The sequence below is a fragment of the Eublepharis macularius genome, chromosome 6 (genome assembly GCF_028583425.1).
Source record: "Eublepharis macularius isolate TG4126 chromosome 6, MPM_Emac_v1.0, whole genome shotgun sequence".
Taxonomy (NCBI): Eukaryota; Metazoa; Chordata; class Lepidosauria; order Squamata; family Eublepharidae; genus Eublepharis; species Eublepharis macularius.
Window position 1 is genome coordinate 5,844,994 of NC_072795.1, and position 27,098 is coordinate 5,872,091.

At 47.5% G+C, this 27,098-nt stretch overlaps 1 protein-coding gene across 1 annotated transcript in view; it reads left to right on the plus strand.

Annotated features, from left to right (window-relative positions):
• ARMC9 (armadillo repeat containing 9) overlaps positions 1-27,098 on the plus strand; it is a 136,122-nt gene that overhangs the window by 92,287 nt on the left and 16,737 nt on the right. Inside the window, exons 20-23 of the mRNA XM_054982973.1 lie at positions 9,903-10,007; positions 12,432-12,547; positions 16,668-16,792; positions 18,993-19,125. Of these exons, the coding sequence (XP_054838948.1) occupies positions 9,903-10,007; positions 12,432-12,547; positions 16,668-16,792; positions 18,993-19,125 (479 nt within the window). The remainder of the gene's footprint in view (positions 1-9,902; positions 10,008-12,431; positions 12,548-16,667; positions 16,793-18,992; positions 19,126-27,098) is intronic.

Consider the following 27,098-nt stretch of genomic DNA (forward strand, 5'->3'; position numbering starts at 1 on the left):
CCAGACTCCTCTTTAAATCAGGCCAAACCGAACCAGCCAGCTTGCTTCTCAGCCACTCCTGCTCAGAGCCAAGCTACAAGTGACGCCTGACACAAGTTGGACACTTGTCAGCTTCCCTCAAGTTTTGATGGGAAATGTAGGCATCCTGGTCTTGCAGCTGTAATGGAGAGCCAAGCTGTAAAACCAGGACGCCTACATTTCCCATCAAAACTTGAGGTAAGCTGACAAGTGTCCAACCTGTGTCAGGAATCACTTATAGCTTGGCTCTCAGTTGCATGGAACTATGGCCGTTTCCACATTGCTGCTGGTGCAGGTAGAGTTCAGCGGCAGTGTGGCCTCCACATGGCAAGTTTCCCTGCAGTTTCCCTGCCCCAGTCCCCTGGAAGTGGCCACCCCCCCCACACACACAAACACAAACACGCACTGGCCACCAGGGCTTTTGCATTTTCTTTTTAATTGGCACCAGAATAGTGTTATATTGTGTGCAATCTTTTTTATGTTCAGTAAAAATATATTACAAGGAAATGGAGTACAGGAGAATAACAGCAGATTGAGCACTTTGTGATAGCTTTTAGATTTCCAGATCTATAAATAAGGCCTTTTATGATCTATATGCAACCTCTACAGAAAAAAAATTAACAGAGCTTCCGTTCTCTGAAAATCAGTCTTGGTAAACATTTCCCAACTTAATTACGTCAGTGAGATAAGACAACCATAATGATCATTTTTCCAAGTTCAGTGAGATTACCAGAATATAAAAAAGCTAAGCATCAATTTCTGCCAGTTTGCTATCTAATCTTACTCATTCATTCATATCTTATTCTATTATGTTGATAAACTATTGTAATCATGTGTCACAGATTTTCTGAATTCCCAGCTTTCATTTTAAAAAAAAGTTTCTTGCCCCCTCCATTGCAGAAACATGCCTTTCCCCTTATGTCTCAGCAAGGCAAAGTGCGAGAGACTTAATTTCCAGATTTTATTTATTAAAATGTCAGAGAACCAGTTACACATATTGGTACAACGGTGTATTGATATAATAATAATCTATGCCAATTTTTTTTAAAGCCCCCCTGGTGGCAGGGGAAGGAAGTGTCTGCTATGGGGACAGGGCCAGAGGAAATAACAACAACTACTACTACTACAACATTAGATTTATATGCCGCCCTTCAGGACAACTTAATGCCCACTCAGAGCGGTTTACAAAGTATGTCATTATTATCCCCACAACAAACACCTTGTGAGGTGGGTGGGGCTGAGAGAGCCCTGAGAGAGCTGTGACTAGCCCAAGGTCACCCAGCTGGCTTCAAGCGGAGGAGTGGGGAATCAAACCCGGCTCTCCAGATTAGAGTCCCATGCTCTTAACCACTGTACCAAACTGGCTCTCCTGCCATGCGGGCAAGAAAATCCCAATTTTCCCATCCACATAGCAGCTATCTGGGATTTACTACAATTTCCCCCAAAACTTTGCAGTGAAGCAGGTTTCAGAAAGATCTGAGAAAAGCCAGGGAACCTCTAGAAGGTGCACAAATGCACCATGATGCTGCAGGGAAGAAAGAAAAAAAAACACTTTTTGCCAGGCAGATAAGCCATGTGAAAATAATAAAAGAAAATGGCTTGCAATGTGGGACAGGTTGTAGGTGTTTGTCCTCGTTCCCCCACCGCCGCAGTGGCTCGGGGTTACCTCTTTACTTTCTCCCCTATAAGTGGAACAGTTTCCATTCAAACCTATCATGAGAAATAAAACACTGTCCTTGTGAGTGCTGTTACAAAGCCTTGCTTCTGCCTCTGCTGGTGGGGTTTCTCCCCCATAATTCCCAGTTTCTCCACTTCCCCCTCCCCTCCCCGTCCACCCAAACGAGAAGTATTTGGCTAGTACAAGATGTTGACCAGCAGGGGCTGGTGCGCACTGTGGCAATCCCTCCGGGCCTCTCTTTGCTCTGTTTTGCATTCAACAGGGCTGTGAGTGTCCGTTCCCAGGTACATCTTTTAACAGTGCATGTTTCCTTCCTCTTAGGACAAGGGCAACGAGCATTTCCTGAGAGGGGAAATGCTGTTCACAACTGACAAGCCCTTGTGAGCAAACTCCTTTGAGCCTTTGAAAGGCCGCTTAATCTCTTTTCGGTGTTTACCAATCGAATCAGGTACATGGATCCTCTTCTTGTCCAAATGCCCTTTTGCCCTGAACTGTTCCTTTCCCTTGTCTTGCTTGCATCTTGGTCTTGTTTTACCTGCTCAGTAATCGCCCGTCGCGTACTTACAAGAGAAACCAAAGGAATTCACAGAACAGCTTTGGACCTTCTCTGTTGACTATATATCCGTGAACTTTGGCAGAACATTGAAACGGGATTGTGGTTATGAGTGTAACTTATTGGTCATGAATTAAGTAGAATTACTAACTGCATACTCTCTATAGATTGTAAGAGGCACGAGCACTTTCTGTGATATGTTTACTGATGGTATGAGACTGTCATATTTATTCTGATATACTTGAATTGCTGAGCTTTAAGGATGGGAGATTCTTTCATTGTACATCAGATATATTGTTTATTTATTGGTAATTATAAGTGGCCAGCTTTTCCTCAGGTTATAAAATACAATCCCTTGTTGCTGAGAGAAGACATATAGACTAAATTGTTGTTGTAATGAGGTACATAGACTAAATAATTGTTTAACTATATTGTTTTTAGTGATTTTTCATCAGATATTTAGTTTTCACGGCTACTATTCACACACTAGTCTTAATACAACGGTACTCTCTTTCTTTTGGACCGTGATTGCACGAGGCAGGTTGGATGCGGAGAGAAAGTCCTCAACCCCTCCCCATCTGGTGAATTTTGTGGCTGAGCGGGGATTTCAATCCAAATCCAGCGTGCTTTCCAGGGTAGCACATGGCTTGATTTCCCTGGGATGGAAACAGGCACACGTCTGTTCTTTGCTTTGCAAGGAATGTGCTTTTCTTTATTTTTTCAGCAAGACCGGGGCATGGGTGGGGGAGGGGTGATAATCATCTAAGCCTTCTCATTTTGTGCGCGCACATGTCCACACATGCACGTACATTCAGAGTGATGGTTCTAGCTGTCCAGGAGCAGACTGGGAGAGCCATGTTAAGGGAGGCAGGAGAATCCTCTCAGAATTGTGGCCAAGATACCTATCAGCACAAACCTAAACATGTAGGGCACGTCTCTGGCCTGCTGTTCAGGTTTATCGGGTCAGATCCTACAGATCCATTTGGCTAATAGTGGCAGATTCCTCCAGCTCAAAGATCCGTCTGTTAACACAAGATACTGAGCCCCTTGAGCCAATGGAAGGCCTCCCGTGCCAGGTGAAAGCGCTGCGGTTAGCAGAAACATCCGCAGGATGCTGCCCCCCCTCAAGTATCCCAGACCAAAAAACAACAATAATGGAAGACAGACAATAATGGACCACTTGGCCTCTCAGCCTGAACTCACACAGGTCACTGAAATCGCTTGGCCTTTCCCCATGTCTTGGATCTCTGATGTGTGAAAAACGCAGGGGGGGGGGGTTGGAAATGCTGTGTCAGGTTCCTGAACTGACTGGTGCCTTTGCAGGCAGGTTGACTTAGGGTCACAGTTCAACCTTCCTGAGATTCAGCACAAATGTGCGATGTCAGTCTGTGGCCAAGCAGGTCATGCAGGAAACTCCTGGTTTAAAGATCTCTCGTCTATCCTTGAGCTCTTCCTCCGGCAGGCAAGGCTTTGTTACAGAGGTGTCACTCTATCACAGGACTCCCCGCACAATGGAAAGTAATTCCTTCCTGCAGTCCAAAAGTACAGCCTTTCAGATGAGTCAACAAATGGTTATTTGCTTTCCCCCCCCCACCAAAAAAGGCAACAGAACCCATCAACTCATGCTGTTGCCATTTAGAAACACATCATGCAAAACCCGTTTTCTAATGGAGGGATTTCCAGCTGTGCCACTAGAGGAATAAGGTTCTCACTAAAAATATTACTTCCATTCTCATTTTAAATTTGAGTTTCTTGGAGTCTCTCTACACGAGACATCTTACACGGGGATGCTCAAGTGTAAGGACTGTAGGGAGGCACAACGTTAGCTGGGAACCGCTGGAGCAGCACAGAGGGCAATCTAAACTCCCCTCTGTCTGGAGATCAGGGGGCGGGGCCACCGGCCATGTGACCATTTTTGCCGAGGGCAATTTAAATTTAAAAAACTTCCCCCCCCCCTTGTTCCAGCTGACCCAAAGTGACGTCATTGTGTGGTCCTGAGTTCCACCACTGAGTTCCACCGCCTCTTTTCCCAGAAGAAAAGCCCTGAATATATAATAAAAACATACAATAAAACACTAATATAAACACTATATAAAACATATTAGAGCAGCACACAATGCATCTCACATCTCAGATATCTTCAGGGTCCATGGGGCAGGGTGGCCAAGAGCTAATTATTACAGGGTTGGGGTACATATCCCTCCTTATTTATTTATTTATTTAATTACATTTTTAGACCGCCCTCCCCGTCAGACGGGCTCAGGGCAGTTTGACAACAAATTAAAAACAGTAAAACATTATAAAAACATTAAAACATCGTATAAAAAACCATTAAAATTGGCGGGTGTAGAATATTAAATATTAAAATGCAGCATTGTCCTGCATGGGTGGTGGAGGGTCTTCAGTGGTATGGCCGGCGAGAGGACAGCCGAGCCCCCACCAAATGCCCGGTGGAACATCTCCGTCTTGCAGGCCCGGCGGAAAGATAACAAATCCTGCTGGGCCTTAGTTTCCTCAGACAGAGAGTTCCACCAGGTCGGAGCCAGAACTGAGAAGGCCCTGGCTCTGGTAGAGGCCAGGCGGACCTCCCTGGGGCCAGGGACCATCAGCAAGTTCTTAATGGCTGATCGAAGCGACCTCCGGGGAACATATGGGGAGAGGCGGTCCCGAAGGTATGCTGGGCCCAGTCTGCATAGGGCTTTATAGGTCAACACCAAAAGCTTGAAACTGACCCGGTACTCAACCGGTAACCAGTGCAGCTGACGGAGGATAGGTGTTACATGAGCTATAACTGGTGCTCCGGCAACCACCCGTGCAGCTGCATTCTGAACCAGCTGCAGTTTCCGGATCAAGCCCAAGGGAAGCCCTGTGTAGAGTGAGTTGCAGTAGTCTAATCTGGAGGTGACCGTTGCCTGGATCACTGTTGTGAGGTCATGGGTCGATAGGTAGGGGACAAGTTGTCGAGCCTGTCTTAGATAGAAGAAAGAGGATCTAACAACCACTGCAACCTGTGCCTCCATAGACAAGGAAGCATCCAGGACCACCCCCAGGCTCCTCACTCTCGACACCAGCGTAAGTAGCGCTCCGTCGAGAGCAGGGAGCCAGAGTCCCACACCCATGGACCCTAGACCCACATGCAGGACCTCCGTCTTCAAGGGATTCAATCTCAGCCGACTCTGCTTCAACCATCACAGCTCCGAAGGCACGTTCCAGGACATCTGGGGCAGAGCCAGGCCGTCCGTCCATCATCAGATACAATTGGGTGTCATCTGCGTATTGATGGCACCCAAGTCCGAAACTCCAGCTTTAAATGCTATACCTGTAATTTCTATGCTTACATTGTGACTTACTCAGCAAAAAAATTATATTTAGGGTATACTGGATACCACCTTGACCTGGATAGCCCAGGGGAGCCTGATCTCGGAAGCTAAGCAGGGTCGGCCTCAGTTGGTAATTGGACAGGGAGACCTCCAAAGAAGAGAGCAGGGTTTCAGAGGCAGGCACCACCTCTGTTAGTCTCTTGCCATGAAAACCCCACCAGGGGTCACCATAAGTCAACTCTGACTTGAGGGCACTCTCCACCACCACCCTACAGTGCTTTTTGAGTAAAGGACTAAGTATAGTGTCTAATTGATGGCACTGTAGTTTACAGAACACGTTTCTTAAGCATGTGCTTTGGACTTGTCCAGTTACTTGATCTCTTTGGGAGAAAGTTATAACTAATTTAAATTTTGTATTAACAGAAAATCCTAAGTATTGTGCAGCAAAAAATTTTTTTGGGTTTCCTGCTTTGAGAAACCCAAAACGGGGAAAAAATTCGTAACTAGGGGATTTCCGAAGCGGCAAGCCACTTCAGGAATTGATGTATTGTCGAAGGCTTTCACGGCTTCACTGTGACACTGAGAGATCTCTGTCTTTTGGTGCTACACCTCTGAAGATGCCAGCCACAGCTGCTGGCGAAACGTCAGGAACTACAATGCCAAGACCATGGCAATACAGCCCAGAAAACCCACAACAACCATCACTTCAGGAATTGCTTATTTAACCTGCTTCGGTGTGCTCCGTAAAGATTCGAAGCACACCAACAAACTTCCCTGCCCAGCTGCTTATATCACCTGATAGAAGGGGGTTCCCTCCTCCCCCTCCCATTGGGAGAAATAAGAGGTGAGGTAGTTTAAATCCCACTGGCTTCAGCTGCCTGGCAGGGAACTCCTCGCCAGATAGCTGATTCAGGGGTTAAAATGCCCCTTTCCATGTTGCTTTTTAACCACATTGGCTTGACTCAGCTGCCTGGCAGGGAACTCCCTGCCAAGCAGCTGATTCAGGGGTTTAAATACCTTTTTCCGTGCCACTCCACAGCAGCACAGAAAGGGGCATTTAAACCCCTTGACGTGAAGCTTCCCAAAGCGATACAAATCGCTTCGGGAATCTTTGTTTTGGGATTTCTGAAACGGCTCCAGCACACTGGGGCCAATTCGGAAATCCCAAATCTTTGTGAATTGGGTCCGTCCGATTCGGGTATTTTTCCTGATCGGAAAGCCGAACTGCACGGCCCTAAAGTATTGTTGAACAAGACACTAAATGGGGAGGAGGGAGCATGAGAACTTGCAATTTGCATAGGGTCTTTCAAGCCAAGGTTTGGAGGATTGTCCGAATTAAGCTGTATTATTTCTAAAGAAGTGGGCTCAGCTCGCAAGAATGTGGACTACTGAAGGTACAGCAATATTCTTTCTTTTGAACGCAGGAGGGTAACACGTCCATTCTCCAGAATTTTGTCACTCTTCCTCCACATATTCATCCTTTTCCTTTCTTTTATCTTCTTCTCCCCCTCCATGCCCAAGCCACTGGTAACATTTATATTTTCTTTGGGGCAGCAAATTTTTGCTTTTGTTAAAGTGCCCAGTACGCTTGTGGAACCATATAAACTTTTTGCGTGTTTGTTGTCGGGGGTTGTACAGCTCCCCCCTCCTCCCCCTGCCCCAAACTTAGGAACTCGCACAAGGGTCCTCTTTAACGTTTGAGAGATTTGAGAACGAATGCTACGTGTACGATGCGTATGGACCGTATTCTACAAGTGCTGCTGTTTCTTTGACTAATATCGTCCGCTGGGAAAGAACATTTTGTCAGAACAGGAACATCCTTGAATTAGATTCAATTAGGATTTCTTTGGCTGGTTCTCCCTTCTCTGGCATCTGCCTTTCCCGTTCCCACAACACTCCTTTGCAAGTGGCCCCTTTTTAAAACCAGTGTAGACTTTGGCCTTTGCCATTTGAAGGACAGATATAAATGTTTCTGTTTATATAAACATTAGTTTTAAGACCCAATGAAGCAGTAATGTCAGCGCCCAGAGCGTCTTTGTACTGACTCATTCTGGAGATGATATTGTGTCATTTGCCTTTGAGAATTGTGTTTTTCTTCCTTTCTGCCCTCGAACTCTGCATACAACTTTTACCGGGATTGAGCAATAGTTTTAAAAAGTATCTGTAAAATCCCAGTGCACGATATTCATAGGTCCTTAGTTACTTTGGCCACTGACGCAGCATGTTCACCTTGCAAGCCAACCTGTTTGAGGGACACAGTTGCCCTTTGTCTCTGCGGTAAATCTCTGGTTGCCCATAGTAACATCTGTGCCTTCCTCTTGTTGTGGGTAGGGTGGATTGTGTGGTTATGAGCTTGGGTAACCAAGGAGGTTGGCACGGCAGAAATAAGTATATATCAAATCATTGAAAATAAATCTTATAGCCAGGTCAATAATGTAAAATTCAAGATGGAGTGCTGGATGCCGAGCGGAACAAAAAGGGGTGCTTTAACTTTCAAACCCTGTGCCGCTCCCCCATCCATCAACTGAAGCAAGCAGCGTAGGGTTTGAAAGTGCCTCTTTTTGTGCCACTTGCAAGTGGCAGGAAAAAGGTGGCTTTCAAACTTCCCACCCTGACACTTTCCCCCCCTGATGGTAGGGGGAGGAGGGTTCCCTTCTCCCCATTCCATGGGGGGGGGAGCGGCGGGGGGGGAAGTTTGAAAGCAAGCAATTCTTTTCTGGCTGTTTGCAAGTGCAAATAACCAGAAAAGTGCTGCAGGCTTCTCCCACTTGACCCAAAGCGATCCAAATCACTTCGGAAAGCTTTGATTCGGTATTTCTTAATTGAGCCAGCAATGCTGGATCCAATTTGGGAATCCTGAATCTTTCCGAATGGGGCCTGATTTGGGGTTGTTTTCCAAATCGGAATCTTGAATTGCACACTCCTATTATTTTCATTTCATTTCAGCGTTCAGTATGTGCTAGGACATGTATATTTTATTTATGCATTTTCTTGATACGGTAATGTCTTTGATATTTATGTACCAGCAAGGAAGGCTTTGGGACCAAAATGTGTCTGGTTTTATTGGCTTTGCACACACGGCTATTAGTTGTACTATTAGTTGTACTAGTATTAATGATTTTATTTTATGTATATACAAGTTTTTAGTATGCATATGAACAACCATATAATACTTTTAATCTAATCTATGAATTTCTATTAATCTTTATTCCAGTGTTTTTAATTTTTACTTGGGAGTTATTTTCAACAGTTTGATATATATTTATTTCTGTTGTGCTACCCTCCTTGGGTACCCTCGGTTGTTGTTTTTCACTCCCTTTTTTGTTGTCTTTACTGATTATGTGCCGTGCCAGTGACACCTGCTTCATCAGTTTATGTGTCACTAGTGTGGCAAATAACCATGCAATCCAGTGTAATCATACGGAGAAGATTCAGGCATTGTTGTGAGAAGTCCTGGACAAAGATGCCCCTCTAGGTAACACACAAACAGAGCCTCGCTTTTCAATCTGGTGGAGAGCGGATTGGTACAAAGGTACAGGACAGTGCCATAAAAGCAAGATGATGTATACAGTAAACATTGTAATAGACCAGTTGTCCGAGCCTGCCAACACCTTTCCTGGTACCAGCCAAGTGTTTTAGAAAGTGTAAGAGGCCAAGAAGGGCTTTTGCCTGACTCACGTAACGAGTATAGCCAGGTTAGATGCCTGTAAAACGAAGACAGGTACTGCCAGAGGAGGATTTCTTAGCGAGCTCAATATGTATATTTATTTTGTATGTTTGCAAGAAAATATTTTAAACAATATGCTCATTTTAAAAGGCATCTTGTTCAATGGAGTTTCTGCCTGGCATGACCCTGACGTTTTATGGTTGGCTCTGTCTACTGTGGCAGCCATTTTGTGGCTGGCTCTGGTTCCCATGGCAGCCATTTTGTTGTTGCACCTCCCAGCATTTGTCAGAATTTCACAGGAACCCTGCTCTCTATGTACGTACCTGCTGATAAGTTAAGTTGCAGCCTTCTTACGGCGACCCTGGCAAGGGACTTCCAGGGCAAGTGAGAAGCAGAAGCGGTTTGCCATTGCCTTCCTCTCTGAGCCTTCCTTGGTGGTCTCCCATCTGAGTACTGACCTTGCTTAGCTTCTGAGATCTGATAAGATCGGGCTCTATCATGCTGCCTTCCCTCCCGCTCCTGCTCTACAATATGTATAATTTTGTAGATTTGCATCATGTTGTGATACAAGCAAACCATGAAATGCTTTAGCCTTGCCTTGTAGGGAAGGCACTCCAACCGTTGCTGTTTTGGGGTGGCTGACTTGTCGCTGCTTTTTCGTGACAGGAGGACCATAACAGTATGGAAGCCGACCTGGACAAGGATGAAGTGCTGCAGCCTCAGCAGGGAGAACTGTCTGGAGAGAGACTCCTGACCACGGAATACTTGGGAGTAAGTGCCGCTTTGTTGCGGAGGGGCAGCTCGGCAGCATGGATTATTTGGATTTCGCCTTTGATATTTTCACATGGTCAGAGCTATCACGTGAACACACGTGCAGCTGCCTTATACTGAATCAGACCACTGATCCATCACGGACAGTCTTCTCAGGCTGGTGGTGGCCCTCCAGGGTCTCTGGTCAAAGTCTTTCACTTCACCTATTGCCTGTTCCTTTTTACTGGCAATGCCAGAGATTGAACCTGGGACCTCAGTGGGAGCAGAGGCTCTTCCACTGAGCCATAGCCCCTCTCTTTTCCTGGTGGGACTGGGCCCTGTAGCTATTATGGAAACAGAATCTCAAGGCAAATCCACATGGGCTGGAGTCCCAGGCAAACCCAGCAGTCTTTGCAGAATATTTACCTGGGAACTCTCACTGGGTAAACCAAAAGTTCTCATTCCAGCTGTCTAGGAAGAATAAACAGGCAGGGAAACAAGCCGGGCAAGTCAGACACAAGAACAGAAGACAAGCCCTGCTGGTTTGGGCCAAGGCTATACCTGGTGCAGCATCTTATCTTTCCAACTGATGCCTCTGGGGAGAAGCCCACAAGCAGGACCATCCCGCCCTAATCTTTGGCCAACAGCCATTGATGTTCCCAGTATGCTGACTCTGAACACGGAGGTCCCTTTCAGCCACCCTGGATATTAGCCATCAAAAGTTATCAAAGACCTTTTCAGAGCTATCTGAGCGGGTGGCCATTGATGCGTTCTGTGACAATGGAATGCACAACTTAAGGACATTCAGACCCGTAGGTGGAGTTCCGGGCACTGGGTGAGGATGAGAGTTGGGCAAGCAGAGACCAGCCAGCTGCTTGAAGGTACAAGGTAATTGAACCTCAAACGCAAAGTCTCCCTGAATTTCCCAGAAGGAAATATATAACCCTAACAAGGAACAGAGATATTAAAACAGACGGGGCCAGGAAATCCAGCCCTGGGAGTCAGTCTTGACAAATATTCCACGTTTAATCATAACGTCCAGGGCTTTTTTTCAGCTGGAACGCAGTGGAACAGAGTTCTGGCACCTCTTGAAAATGGATACAAGGCTGATGGGCCCCGTCCACTGACCTCCAGACAGAGGGGAGTTTGCGGAGGGCAGTCTCAACTCCCCTCTGTCTGGGGATCAGGGGGCGGGGCCACCGGCCATGTGACCATTTTTGCCGAGGGCGAGTTAAACTTTTAAAAACTCCCCCCTTGTTTCAGCTGACTCAAAGTGATGTCATTGGCCCTGGGAGCGTGTGCACACTTTGCATGCGCACATGTGGTACCAGGGGCACCACCTCCCGCCAAGAATTGCCCCCTGTGCTGGCAACCCACTGAGTCCCACCACCTCTTTCCCCAGGAAAAAAGCCCTGATAACACCTAAATACTTCCTTCTCAGGCTGCAAGAATCTTCTTGGTTACAAGTTTGGCCAACATCTCCCATCTGCTAACAGCTCCATGCCACATGCCAACAGGTCTGTGGGTTGAATTTCCTTTAGGAAGTTCCTAGAGCGTTGGCAGTGGGGAGAAAAGGGGGGGGGCTGGACTCCACCTGCTTTTTTTATTGCATGCACTGTCAGTTTTATGAACATAATCTATGTTACATTTGTATCCCGCCCTTCCTCCTAGGCACTCAGAGTGGCATAAACTGTCCTCTTTTTACTTTAGACTCACAGCAGCCCTGTGAGGTAGAGTAGGTTGAGAGGCAGGGAGTGGCCTAAAATCACCCAGTGAGCTTCATGGTAAATGGGGGTTTGGACCTTCATCTCTCCAGTCTTATTCCCACATTAATCTCTGCACCACCCTCAGCAGGTCTTATGTTGAGATAGACCCTCAGCCCAGCTTGCCCACTACTGCCTCTCCTGCGCTAATTGGCAGAGGCTCTTCCGGATCTCAAGCAAAGATCTTTTCTTGCCTTGTAAGATCTCTTTTAACCGGAGAAGCCAGAGGTGGAACCGAGGACCTTCTGCGTGCAAGGCATGTATTCCGCCCCGGGCCTGTAGCTTCTTCCTAAGGTGAGGAATAGATCCAGAGGAGTTAGCCATGTTAGTCTGTAGTTGCAAAACAGTAAAGAATCCAGTTGCACCTTTAAGACTAACCAACTTTATTGTAGCATAAACTTCCGAGAACTACAGCTCTCTTCATCAGATGCATCTGACGAAGAGAGCTGTGGTTCTCGAAAGCTTATGCTACAATAAAGTTGGTTAGTCTTAAAGGTGCTACTGGACTCTTTACTAAAGTGAGGAAGACGCTTGAACATACTGGAACATCAGATGCCTGCAGTGACGCCACATCTCAGAGGAAGAGAGAAGGAGGCTTAATCCACTCGTTCAGTCTCTCCACCTGCCCTGCGCTTGGACAACTACTGGTGTGGAATAGCTGATTTCCCTGTTTGTCTTGTAGATAATGACCAATACACCAAAAGCAAAGAAGAAACTGTTCCCTGGTGCTCACCAGAGTATTGATGAGCCTCTTCAGAGACCCGTGACACCTGGTCATCTCAGGGCTGTCCACCCAATGTAAGTTCGGGCAAACAAGCCCCAAATCTGGGTAGTTTTTCTTTGAACAAAGAATTCTAATTCAGATACGTGGGAATAAAATCATCCACGCTAGACAGGACAGCGCCCTTGTTCTTTTAAAAATCCTTATTTGGAATTACGTATAGCGGGGCGGGAGCGGAGATAACTGCGAAGTTTGCAGATATTTGTGGTCTTCAGTATTTTGCACCGCGCAGTATGCCGCTGTCAGTGCTGTCCTATGCATGTTTACTTAGGCTTAATCCAAGGGAAATATGCATGGGATTACAGTTTATTGTTCCAGTTTTACTAATGGAGGAACTGAGGGCCAAATTAAAAACTGTATATTCTTCCAGCTTTAATTTTTAAGCTGAAGGCTGCTGTAGCGAGGCTACAGTTTTCAGAGAGGAAGCTGAACCGTTTTTCTATACAAAGCTGCAGCAGGCTCCCCACATAAGAAATGAGTTTTGGTGTTTGGAACACTGCAGAGGAAGATCAGAACAGAAAAAGCGCCAGCGGGGCAAGAGAACGTTCCTTTTGTCGTTGTTGGGTTGGGAAATTGTTGGCAATTTGGGGGGGTGGGGCAGCCTGGGGAGGGCAGGGTTTGGGGAGGGAAGGCACCTCAGTGAGATAGTAGAAAAGAGCAAGAGTCCAGTAGCACCTATAAGACAAACAAAATTGGTGGTAGGGTATGAACTCTCATGAGACAGCTAGCTTCTTCAGATACAGCTGGAATGAGAGTCCATCTGTCCTTATATCTTGGAGAGTGGAGCGATTACAGAAGGTGAATGATAATAGCTGGTGAATGACAAAGACAGGCGTGATTGGGTAGGGTGGGGTATTATCAGCATTGGTAATGAGACGGGAAGCCTAGGTCTTGATTCAGTCCAGGTGGATGAAGTCTTGAGCTTCGTTATCTGTTGCAGTTCAGCAGTCTCTCTTTCTAATCTCCCTTTGAAATTACTGTGCAGGATAACTGCTACTTTTAGATCAGCAATTGAATGTCCTGGAAGGTTAAAATGTTCCCCTGCTGGTTTTTTAAAGTGAAGTATAATGCCATCGAGTCCACCCTCCAAAGCAGCCTTTTTCTCCCGGGGGAACTAACCTCTGTAGTATGGAGATTATATATAATTCCAGGAGATCTTCAGACCCCGCCTTGGTGGTTGGCAACCCTATTCACTGCTGTACTGGGCATGGGCCCTTCCTGAGGGCTTTTGATGTTAAAGAAGCAAAACGAAACGGGTTTGGAGAATGTGACCATCTCGTTTGACCCCGAGACAGAATCCAGTGAGAGTCCGTTGCAGAGGAGAGGCCAGTCTAAACCTCTTGCATCCAGCTCCCTGCCCAAAGGAACGTACAGTCTAAATGTTAACAGCGAGGGAGGAAAGGAGGAGGAAAGGGAGCAAGGGATTGGCATGGGCAAATGCAGTTCTATCCACTTAGGCTTCTTTTCAGGCCGGGGTGAGGACTGAGGGATTACAGCAAAGGCTTTTTGGAAGATGTGGGTTTTGAAGTGGATTTGAAAGCAAGACAATGGGCGGGTGGGTTGCTACTAGAAGTGAGCTCCCACATGTGACCTTTAGGCAGAGCGGCCCCTCAGTGGAACAGGCTTCCTCGGGAGGTGGTGGGCTCTCCCTCTTTGGAGGTTTTCAAGCAGAGGCTAGATGGCCACCTGACAGCAATGCTGATTCTGTGAACCTCAGCAGATCAGGAGAGAGAGGGAATGGGGTTGCCAGGTCCCCCTACCCACCCCGGTTGGGAGGTGAGAGGCACAGCACCTGCATATATATATAACTGTGTTAAATAAAACATATAAACACAGAACAAGATAGGATCTGAGGAAGTGAGCTGTAACTCACGGTAGCTCATACCCGACCACAAATTTTGTTAGTATTATAGGTGCTACCAGACTCTTGCTCTTTTCTACTGCTACAGACAGACTAACGTGGCTACCCATCTTGATCTTCTTTCAGAAATACTACTCTACATACTACTATGTATGTAGAGAAGTCAAAACAAATCACAGCTTGGGGTCTCTTACCATTGCTTGGGCTTCTTCTCATATGGTGAGAACAGCAAGGCTGCTGTACAGCACCCCGTTCACATATGGATGTATCTGAGAGGGAAGAGAATGGTAACGGATAAGGCTGTTTTTAATGTTCTGCAATATCACTCTCTATATACCCTACCAATCTGCTCTTCCAATCTGTACAGCATACCGGAGAAGGGGGTGGGTGGGGTGAGCTGGAAGCACCCAATTCAAATTTCCCCTCAGCTACAAAGTCACCAGGTAGCCTCAGGCAACCCACCCTCTCTCAGGCTTCCTGCCACAACTTTTTGTTAGGCTTCTAGGTGCTACTGGACTCTCGCTCTTTTCTACTGTTACAGGCTAGCATAGCTATCCATCTTGATATAAATACATAGACACAGACAGGGCTTTTTTTCTGGGAAAAGAGGTGGTGGAATTCAGTGGTGGAACTCAAGACCGCACAATGACGTCACTTTGGGTCAGCTGGAACAAGGGGGGAGTTTTTTAAAGTTTAAATTGCCCTCGGCGAAAATGGTCACAGGGCCAGTGGCCCCGCCCCCTGATCTCCAGACAGGGGGGAGTTCAGTGACCTCTTCTTACAATGCAAGCAAAGAGAGGCAGGAGGATTAGCTCCTTTGCTTTTGACGCTGCAGGTAATTCTACAAGTCAGCAAAAAGGGCACCTGGTGGGGGGAGGAGGGTTTTAAGGGAAGCAAAATAATGCCAATGTGAGGGGCCCCTGAAATAATAGAGCCAATTTGGTGTAGTGGTTAAGAGCGGCAGGGCTCTAATCTGGAGAACCGGGTTTGATTCCCCGCTCCTCCGCTTGAAGCCAGCTGGCTGACCTTGGATCCGTCACAGCTCTCTCAGAGCTCTCTCAGCCCACCTACCTCTTAGGGTGAATGTCATGAAAATAATAATAACACCCTCTGTAAATCACTCTGAGTGGGTGTTAAGTTGTCCTGAAGGACGGTATATAAATTGAATGTTGTTGTTGTTACATGCATCTCCCCATCCAGATTGCTTGATTATGCGCTTGGACTGTGCCCTTCTCCAAAAGATGGGTGAAAAGCAGGTTTAGGAAAGAGCATATTGAGCTTTGTGAAAGGACCACTGGAGCGCAATTAGACCACAGGGCTGCATTTGGGTAGCTACAGTGGAGAAGAACCTCTGGGTAGAAGCATTCTTAGTCGCCAACAAACTGGGGGGGGGTTGTGAGGGGGGGTTTGTCACAGCACTTCTTGCATTCTTGCCAAAGCCGCCGTGGAGCTGGGAAGGACTGGTGCATTGGCCATCTGCTGGTGGGTTTTCAGTTGTTCTCGCTGGTTTTCTTGTGCAGATTCCAGCTACAATTTCTTTCATACCAGCCAGAATGGGAGATGGTGGGTAGATTTAAGCTACCATAAGCATAAGCTCTAATAGCATTTCCCCAGGCATCAAAGGTTGTGGTTCAGATGCTGGAAAAACATTATCACCTCACACCGAGGCCCAGCTTCAAGGTACTTATAAAATAGCGATTCGTGGTTGCTTTTTCTACCAGGTGCCCTGTTCCCATTTTTCACTGTGCTTGGAAACCAGAAGGGTTGAACGGCCTGCGCTGTAAAATATTGTCTGTGTGAATTGGGGTGGTCCAAAGAATTTAAGCTCTAAAAACAAGGTGGTCGATTTTTTTTGACCTGAGAGCCATGTCCAGGTCTCTGAGGGCTCTGAGTTGGATGCCTGCTCTTCCTGTTAAAGAACCCAACTTTTTAAAAATGCAAAAAAAATTAATAAGTCCCTTCAGGTCTAATAGGACAAAACAGCAACCACATTCTTTAAAAAAAATCAGAATAAAATTCATACGATATGGAGAGAGGAGTGCTGGGGAATCTCCTTAAGGATCAGGTCCCTCAGTAGACCAGGAGGCCTGACACAAAGCAAGGTCATATAAGCAGACCGTGAAGAATGGAGTGGAGCATCCCAAGTCCCTGGCACAAGCATGTGAAACAGAATTGCCGGTCTCTATTACAGGAAACGAGGGAGGTGGTCATTCATGCGCAACAATAGTTTCATGCTCCAGGTGTTGATCGCTTTGCCTTCTAATTTTCTTCACCAGGCTGGAAGGTGATGCTCTTTCATCATGTAGCAGGGATATCCACATCCAGTGTGGCCAGCACTCCCGCCCCCCAATTCGCAGTGGGAAGAGACCCAGTCTTTCCGAATTTTGTCTGTCTTCCACACGTAAGCATCTTATAAAAACGTGCCTGCTGATTTGGCCTTAAGCCAGTCACTAAACAATCTGCTGTGCTCTGAGTTGTATGGCTGTCAAAGCCCTGATGGCAGTGATGCCTGGTGGATGGAGCACCAAATGTGAGAGTGGCGTCCAAATCTCTAATTGCCCTCTGATGGTTTGGGTGGAGAGTTAGGTCTGTTGGAGATAGGGTGGCAATCACTTAACAAGCTTACAGCATAAATCCTGTCATAAGTTGGGAAGGTGGTTTGCCAGTTGCTTCTGAGCATGTGTTTAGCGCTCTTCTGCAGCCATGTGGTCAGCAGGTTGCAGGGGACAATTCTTACTTAAGCTTTCAGAGCAGATCCTGGAAAGAGCCGGTTTGGTGTAGTGGTTAAGAGCGGCAGGACTCTAATCTGGAGAGGCAGGTTTGATTCCCCACTCCTCCGCTTGAAGCCAGCTGGGAGACCTCGGGTCAGTCACTTAAGAACAGCAGGACTCTAATCTGGAGAGGCAGGTTTGATTCCCCACTCCTCCGCTTGAAGCCAGCTGGCTGACCTTGGGTCAGTCACTTAAGAGCGGCAGGACTCTAATCTGGAGAGCCAGGTTTAATTCCCCACTCCTCTGCTTGAAGCCGGCTGGGTGACCTTGGGTCAGTCATTTAAGAGCGGCAGGACTCTAATCTGGAGAGCCAGGTTTGATTCCCTATTCCTCTGCTTGAAGCCAGCTGGGGGAGCTCTTTCAGAGCTTTCTCAGCCCCACCCACCTCACAGGTGTTGTTGTTGTGGGGATAATAATGACATACTTTGTAAACCACTCTGAGTGGGCATTAAGTTGTCTTGAAAGGTGGTGGTGGTGTTTGTTATTATTATTATTATAGAAAAGCATAGTTTCTGGTTGCCTAGAATGAGACTCTGGATAAGTTGCTGAGGCTTCTTATCAATGTTTGCAGAATGCCTGCAAATGTTGAGAGTTGTCGGTGACGACGGCTAAAAGAAAGTCTTGATTGTGATTGTAAATGCACTTACAACAGATGTGGCTAGATCTTCCAAAATTAATAATCTGTCACTTGTAACGCACTCAGAAGCAAGCGGGTAGCAAAAGTAGATGTTTCAGGATCTGAGGCTTGTACCAGTTAAAATTCTAACTGCTGTACTTTGGACCATTTTCAGGGCAGCCCCACATAGAGTGCATTACAGTAGCCCAGTTTAGAGGTTCCCAAGGCATAAGTTTCTGAACTGAGATCCTGAAGAGTGCAAGGAATTGACACAAGCTGGAAAAGGCATGCCTGGCCGCAGTGGCCACCTGAAAATCCAGCTGGGTGCATGAGCATTCCCGCAATAATATTTTAAACCTTAACAGAGGGGTGCTGAGGGGCAACTTGGCAGCGTGGCGAGGTGCTCCTTGGCAGACAAGAGGTGTCTGTCTGTCATCACCTTGGATTTATTGCCAGCTCTGATTATACCAGCAGGGGCAAAAGGGGTTGTCTTTCAAGCCCACAGGCATCCTGCCTGGCACTTCCCTCGCAGACCTTCTGGTGCCAGGTCAGGGCATTTTGATACTCCTGAACTTGTAACAACAGATTTCCTTTCCGCTGTGTTCTCTCTTTCAGTGCTGCTTTCAGAATGAATTTACTCTTTACTGATTTTATAGATTGTTATTACTGTTAGTTGGTTTTTAGATGTTAACTGCATTGCATGGTCCTTGAATGAAAAGGTGAAATAATAAAATTAGTTCGGGGTTGGTCACCGTGTTAGTCTGCCACAGCAAGATAAGACAGGAGCCTATTGCAAAATTGGTTCCAGCATAAGCTTTTGTGGGTGAAATGCATGGAAATGGCCATCCATTAGGCAGGTAGTCTTATAATGAAAAGTCACAAACAACAGAATGACAAGGGAGGAGTAGACGTTACAAAGAAAGAGAACGTGCATACGCACACGTGCACACACACCTTTTTTGTAATTTGCAGGTTTTAGTATAGATGTGTCGGCCTATTAAGGGAAGATGCCATTTTGATTTTATTTGCCAGACAATGCTTGTCTGTCGTGAAGTGGTCATTTCTGGCCATCACAAAAACATCTATGCATTTATCCTTCAGTACTGCGCAACTAGATTCTTGTTAGTACAACTGGTGGATGGGATGAAGGGGGAACAGCTCGTACACAGAGGGTGCAGAGATTCCAAATTTGAAATGTTTCTTTTTATCAACAGCAGATGAAACAGATGCGCCTGAAGTGTCCTCTGTGCACTTCAGAACTGATCCAGCCATTCCACTGGCCGCTGAGATCCTCACCATCCAGTCCCATGAACTTTCCCAGGGCAGTGTAAATGGGCTACCAAACAGGTATGGGGTTTGGGGACCATAAGGAAAGAGCAGGAGCTCTGTCTGTCTGTCTGTCTTTCTGGTACTGCTCCTACGGCTATTGCCTTAAGCAGAAGTTAAAATGGGAAGAACCTTACCTGATGTCATTGTCCGGGGCAGGCCCCTCCCGCCCCAGACTGGGCCGAGACGGAACCCCTCCACCCGCCCCCCTGGCAGCCTGGGCAGGGTCCCCTGAGCACCCCGTCCCACTCACCAGCTGGCCCCGCACCTCACAGGAGCCCGAATGCCGGGGAAGCAGGCCGGCAGAGCCGAGGCCAGCCGGAGGCACCCGCCAAACAGTTGAGCGGTGCGGAGCTGCTGCTGCTGCCACCGCCGAGCTCGGGTTGGCAACTGGGAGCGGGCCCGGCGGCGCAGCTGGAGGCAGGAGGAAGCAGCCTCAGCAGCAGACCCAGCCCCCAAGGCGGCGGGTGCTGGGCAGGGCCCCGGCCCAGCAAGACAGATGCTGGGTGTGGGCTGGGCGTGGCAGACGCCGGGCGGTGGGAGAGCCCGGAAGCCCCAGATGGGGACGGAGAAGGTGGGAGGCTCACCCTCGCTCCTGATTGGCAGGGAGGACGGCGGAAGGCGGAGAGTCCGCGGTGTGCAGGGCGGGGCCTCACAGTCATGACTAAGGGGACAATCCTGTTGTTGGTGGACTGGCAGCCTGGTTCACTATAAAGCTGCAACATGTGAACATATTCTGAGGCAGTACACTTCTGCATATCAGTTGCCCAGCTATAAGAGGTAGGAGAGGATATTGACTTAATGCCTTGAAGGTGGACTCCCTTAAGCAGGGGAGCAGCCAGTGTATGAGAACCTGAAGACCCTCGTTGGCACATGGGAGCATATAAGGAGGAGAATGGAGGGGGGGGGGACAATACAGGGACATGCAGGGGGGAATAACAGGAGGAGAGCACAGTCATTGAGCGATGTGTTTTCCAAACCATGGAAGGCTTCAAAGGTCATAACTGGCCCTTTGAACTGACCTTGGAAACCAACTGGCAGCCAGCGTCACTGTTTTAGAATAGGCAAGATGTGTCCCTACCACACTCATTCGGGACATCTTTCATCTGGAAGAGCCTCTGCTCTGCACAAACTCCTTTGCTGTCCCCTCCACATGCTTCCACATGGCCGGTTTCCCTGCCCCAGTCCCCCAGCAGCAGCCATCCCCCCACCTTCGGACACTGGAGGCTTTTTCAATTTTTTTAAGTTGGCAATTTAATATCATTATATTGATACAGCACTATAACAATAGGTGTCATGAATTCTCTGACTTTCCCTCTTTTGTTTTTTTTTAAAAAAAGCAAGTATCTAGCCCTGTTTGTTGCAGAGAGATGTCTTTCCCTTTATATCTCCATAAGGGAAGAAGCTAGAACCATACTTTAAAAAATTGAAACCTGGGAGTTAAAAGAACCTGTTACACACATTGTTATAGAATTATATTGATATAATATAATAATATATAATAATACTCTAGTATTGTATAATATATAATAGTACTCAATTACTGGTTTTTAAAAAACCCAATAATTCCTCTAGTGGCGGGGTGAGAAACTGGCTCCCATGAAGGCAGGAAAATCTGAACTGTCCCGTGTACATGGCAGCCATCCAGGCTTTACTGTTATCTTTCCCAAAACTTCACAGCAAAACAGGTTTCAGAAAGATCAGAGAAGAGCCAAGGAAACCCGAGGAAGTGCACAAATATACGACAATGCTGTGGGGAAGCAGGAAAAAAGCCCACATCCCAAAAACATTGAACTCAGGGCACGATAACCAGTGTGGAAATGGCTACGGTATAAGGAAAAGTGGGATGCTTGCTGAAGGGGCTTCCTTCTGAGTAAACATAATAGCAAGCCTCAGGAGGTGGTGGCAGCTTCAAGCACAGACAGCTTCAAGAGGGGATTGGATACACATATGGAGCAGAGGTCCATCAGTGGCTCTTAGCCACAAGGTAGAGATGGCACTCTCTGTCTAGGGCAGTGATGCTCTGTATTCTTGGTGTTTGGGGGGGGGGGGCAATCAGTGGGAGGGCTTCTAGTGTCCCTTCCCCACTGGCAGACCTCCTGAGGACACCTGGGTTTTTTGGCCACTGTGTGACACAGAGTGTTGGACTGGATGGGCCATTGGCCTGATCCAACATGCCTTCTCTTATGTTCTTATATTCAAGTGCTTTCCTTTGGGTAGGAGCACTGCCAGGTTTGGGGTGGGGCAGGTATGGTGTTGCATTAAACATCGTATGGAAGCCCTGTTTCAGTTCCACCGGCAGCTGAATTAGGGGCAGGAATCCTTCAGCAGCCCTTAAAGAGCGTAATGTGGGAAGTACCTGGGATCGGCCACCTGGGAGGCCTGCAGCCTTCTCTTTTCCCTGTATACAAATCTTCCAGTTTGCTGGGAGGGGGCCCTTTGGGGCTATCTCCTTCCACAGAGCTCTTCCCAAGGCAGGCTCTATAATGAAGCAAAGTGAAGTGGTGACAGATCGGGAGGGGGGGGGCAGTAGAAGCCTCCTCCTCCTCCGCTGCCATCACTGCCTGCTCAACCACCTCATGTTTCTCCCCCCCGCCCCCTGCACCCCCCTGGCATCTTTATACACGTCACAGCAAGCTGTTCGCACCTAATCAGGCTTTCTGAACTCTCATTAGAGTCCAGGATGCCTTAAAAGGCATACGTGAGGTCAGATTTTCTGCAAACCTGGGGCTTTTCTGTCTTGTCTGCCTATGGCCCAGTCACCAGATTTAAGTATCCACAGATGGGGCCACGTTGACTGTTAGATCTATTGCTTTATCTTCCCCTGGAAAGAGACGCATACTGGGGAATGGGCAGGTTTCCCCAGGGGGTGTAACTCCATAATGTTGGGGCAACAGCTGACAAGGCCTTGCTCCTGGAAGATGCTAAACAGGTGTAGGCATATGATGGACCCTAGAGGAGGGCTTTGAGGATGGGACTGTGCTAGGGGAGAAGATGCTCCTTGAGACATTTTGAGCCTAGAAAATTCATGGCTCTGTAGATTTATCTGTTTACTGCATATTTATTCTGTCCTTCTTCCACGGAGCTTGAGGCAGGTCACATGGCACCTCCCTTGTTTCATTTCATCCTAATGGAAGCCATGAGAGGTTGGTTGGGCTAAGAAAAAATGACTGACCCAAGGTTACCCAGTGAGTCTCATGGCAAATGGGGGTTTATTTGGTCATTGTTTTAGTTATATGTTTTTATTGTTGTTTCAATTTTTCATTTTCTGTATTAACTTTGGTATTTTGTTCATTTGGGTTTGTTTTTCTCTGGCTTTTTGTTTATCTAATTCATTTGGGGTTGGGTTTCGCCCCCTTTTTTTAAAAAAATGGGAATTTGAAGCTAGGTGAAGTCTGGCCTAGCAGTCTTAACTGCCATACCACATGAGTTTTCAAAAGCAATACAATGCACTGGTAAACGGTGCAGTTGCTCCAGAGCAACAGTGCAATCTTAAGCGGTGTTACTTCAGTCTAAGCCCATTGACCACAGGCTTCCCACCAGCATTACCTCCATCTTTTCATGCTTTGGTTTCAATTTGGTCACTCTTAGTCTTTTGGCCACAGCACTTAGGCAGCGACTTAAGATGTATCGCTAGGAGATTTGGATAAAGAGATACAGAGCTGGATGTCAACATACCGAGGACACCCAATTCCCAAACTACGAATGATGTCTCCTAAAGGCTTTGCATAGAGATTGAATTGCAAAAAAAATAAGACTGCGCCCTGAGGATCCCTCCAGGACAGATCCCACAATGATGACAATTGATCTCCATCAGCAACCCTTTGAGTCTGGTCCGTGAGGAATGATTTAAACGAGTCCAGATCAGTCCCTGATACTTATTTTGCCTCCAGATGTCTTAACAATATGGCATAATTCATTGTATCAAAGGCTGCAGACAAATCCAGCAGGAGCAACAAAGAAGCAGGGTCTTTCTTTACATTCAGACAGAGATCCTCAATTAAAGCCATCAGTATTGCCTTTGTCCCATGCGGTGGAGAGTGCCCTCAAGTCATAGCTGACTTACGGCGACCCCTGGCGGGGTTTTCATGGCAAGAGACTAGCAGAGGTGGTTTGGAGCAGGTGGAAGGGAAGTCAGAAGGTAGGCCGAAGTCAGAGTCCAATCAATCAAGAAGCAGAGGAGGTCGCCAGGCACGGCACGGCACGGCACGGCACGGCACGGCACGGCACGGCACGGCACGGCACGGCACGGCACGGCACGGCACGGCACGGCACTCTGGTCACAGGGAGTAGCAAGCTAAGTTGCTTCCACACTTGGCTTCTTCAGCTTCTCTCTCTTATACTGTCCTAATGAGGAGCAGGTGTTGTCTCTTTGCCTGAGAGCCCCAGCCGGTGCTGTGTCTGCAAACGAGCACTTTTTCTCCTCTCCCGCAGAGCTGCCCTTGCTTTATTTTTCCTCCTCTCAGCTGGCCCAGGGAGCTCTGGTTTCTCTTTTGCTCTGGGGGAGTCTTTGTCTCCAACAGCCTCTGCAGAGGTTTCTGGCTGCTCCTGCTGAGTTTCCTTCGGAGCAGCAGCTGTCACGGCTGGCTCTGGATCCAGAGTAGACCCTGCTGGCTCTTCCATGGCTGGCTCTGGCTCTAGAGTAGCCCCTACTGGCTCTTCCTGCTCGTCCTCTGAGGAGGACTCTGGGGCAAGAGGTAAGGTGGCCAGTTGAGGCTGGGGCTGACTCATGACACCGGGTCTTTCTTTGCATTCAGACAGAGATCCTCAATTAAAGCCATCAGCATTGCCTTTGTCCCATGTGGTGGAGAGTGCCCTCAAGTCACAGCTGACTTACGGTGACCCCTGGTGGGGTTTTCGTGGCAAGAGACTAACAGAGGTGGTTAGCCATTGCCTGCCTCTGCAACCCTGGTCTTCGTTGGAAGTCTCCCATCCAATTACTTACCAAGGCTGACCCTGCTTAGTTTCTGAGATCTGACGAGATCAGGCTCACCTGGGCTATCCAGGTCAGGGCTTTTGTCTCACCACCCAGCCTGGAACAAGACAAAAAAAGATCTGGAACGCAAGAATCATCCAAGAAGACCTGGAATTGGTCCATCACTACCCTGTCAGTCACCTTGCTTGGAAAGGGCAGATTATTGACTGAGTGATAATGAACCACATCATTTTCCTGAACAGGTGGGTTTTTTCAAAATGAAAAGCCTCTGAGTGGCTGAGGGAAGGCGCCGCGAGTCAGTGATTGATCTATACTGATTTGAAAACCGGTCCAGCTGATTTATGATGGACATCAATGGCTTTTTGATCCTTACATGCTTTCAGCAAACAGGATGCATGAGCAGGGACCTTGTCTGAAGTAGCATAGTCGAGGGGCATATTTTCCATCAGATTTTTTTTTTATCGCTTTTTTTTTTTTTTTGCATCCTGCTTTTTGTGGAACTCAGGGCGGCCTGCGCGGGAATGAGCCCGCTGCTTCCTCACACAAACCCTCCGAGGGGGGTTAGGCTGAGAAGCTCTGGCTGGCCCCAGATCACCCATGAAGTTTTGCCATGTTCTTATGTGTTTGGATCCAGCCGAAGAAGAGCTGTGAGAACCAACCGGGACATCTTGTTCTCATGAAGCACAGGCTGCAGACCGCCTTGTAATGAATCCATGCACAATGGGGCCTCACTTCTGAGACAAGCCTAAATCAAACATCTTTACAGTTTCTGGGTCGTTCCAGATTTCCTAGTAATTCTCCTTGGCTGGAAGCTGCTCGGGCTTACCTGATCTTTTGATTCGGTCACGCACACACAGACACACGCATACCTTCTCTCGGCAAGGGTCCCGTGACCCACATCACAGCCATTCTGGAGAATGGAAAAGTTCCTGGGGGAGAGAATGGGAGGCAGTGACATTTCACGCAGCACAGCTAGCGTGAGATATTATCTTATCCCCTCCCTATCTTTTTGGATTGCATATTTACACAATCTTTAATAGCAAAAAGTGGTGTAAAATTACAAGCCTGGGAACCTACCGAAGCAAGCAAACAGAAGCCTAGTTTTTCTGCATCAGTGGCGTCTTTTGCTCACATGCTGAAGTTCCTACTGCAGCCAGGTCACCTTTCCCTTCATTCCACACAGGAGAAAATGCCGTTTGTTCCAACAGCAAGCGTAGGAAATGGGGCGGTTGTTTGGAAATAGAGGGCGTTTGGGGCAGGGATGGGCAAATATCTCATCTGGGTCCCTGCCCGTTTTTGAGGGCTCTGAGCCAACTCCTCCTGTTTCCTCTCTCCGAAAGGATCCCCAGTGTTCTTGAGCTGTTTTCAGAGGGGAGGAAGGACCCACCCTCTACCCAAAGCTTCATTCAGGGCTTCCAAATAATTGGTGCTGGCAGTCCTAATGGATGCCCTCCATCTCAGCATAGGGGTTTTCTGCATAGAGACTTAACGCCACTTCTGGTTCTGTTCTGCTTTGGATTATCCCCTGATTTCCAAACACATTTTTTTGCCTTTAGTTTCTACTTTGGGTTTTTGGGTTTTTTTCCACGGCCTTTAGAGACTATTTTTACCTTGATCTGTTTTTGAAACTGATTCTGAGTTGCCTTCCCCCCCCCCATGTGTAACATTTCTTTCTGTTTTGTTAGTCCTGCCTATTACAACTACCTCCAACCTACTTTTTGACGACTGGATGTTTGTCATCATCAAACCCCCTCCTCCCGCTGCCGTCCTCCACCCTTCCCGGTTTCATTTTCAGTCTTTTTTTTTTAAACCATCATTTTCATATCACTAGATCAACCTACCCTTTTTGTAACAGATGCAGCAGGTTCTCGGAATCTCCAGTTTTTATTTATTTTAAAAAGTTTTTTAGCCCCTTCCTTTGTGGAGATATAAGGAAAAAGGTGTATCTCTACAACGGAAAGGGCTAGAGACTTACTTTTTTAAAAAATGAAAGCTTGGGGGTTCAGACAACTGGCTCCATCTGTGACCATAACAGTAGGTTAATAGGATTGAAAGTGAGTATGATAAAGTCAATACAATATGAAAGTGACTTTTTGAAAAATTGCAAGAGCCCTGGTGGCCCAGGGAGGTGGGGTGACCATGCACCAGAAAAAGTGGCGCACCAGTGAGATTCTAAAGGATCGTAGCCAGGGCTTTTTTTCTGGGAAAAGAGGTGGTGGAACTCAGTGAGTTGCCCTCAGAGAAAATGGTCACATGGCTATTGGCCCCACCCCCTGATCTCCAGACAGAGGGGAGTTTAGATTGCCCTCTGCGCCGCCGCTCAGCGGTGCAGAGGGCAATCTAAACTCCCCTCTGTCTGGAGATTAGGGGTGGGACCAACAGCCATGTGACCATTTTCAAGAGGTTCCGGAACTCCATTCCACCACGTTCCAGCTGAAAAAAAGCCCTGCTTACAATGGAATATTCTTTGGGATGGATTCTACCACTTTCTTCCCACTAAACTCCCCTTTGTCTGGGGATCAGGGGGCGGGGCCACCAGCCATGTGACCATTTTCAAGAGGTTCCGGAACTCCGTCCCACCACATTCCAGCTGAAAAAAAGCCCTAGGCCGATTCCAGACGGCCCTCCCCATCCCGAAAGGTCGCGTGGAAAATGCGAAATACCGCGTTTTCTTGCACGAGTTTTGCACGACGTTGCGCAAAACTCACGCGAGAAAAGGCGATATTTCGTGTTTTCCGCGCGATGACGCGCAACATTTCGGGATGGGGAGGGCCGTCTGGAATCAGCCCTGGTCATAGCTGCTGCTGCTGTGGGCTCCATCCCCCCAGAGGTTGGTTTGCCCTGTTGGTCTCTTTACTCTTGGTCAGCCCACGCAGGGTGCTCCAGTTTGGACTGTTGGAGGAGGTCAACTTAGGGATGGGCAGTAGAGCTGCTTCCCTTTTGGCATTCCCCACGCAAAGACAATTCATCCCTTATATTGGTATACTGATACAAGGATGTGCAAAAATTAAAAAGACCCGTGTGTGTGTGTGCTGTGACACCTCCTATGACAACATCA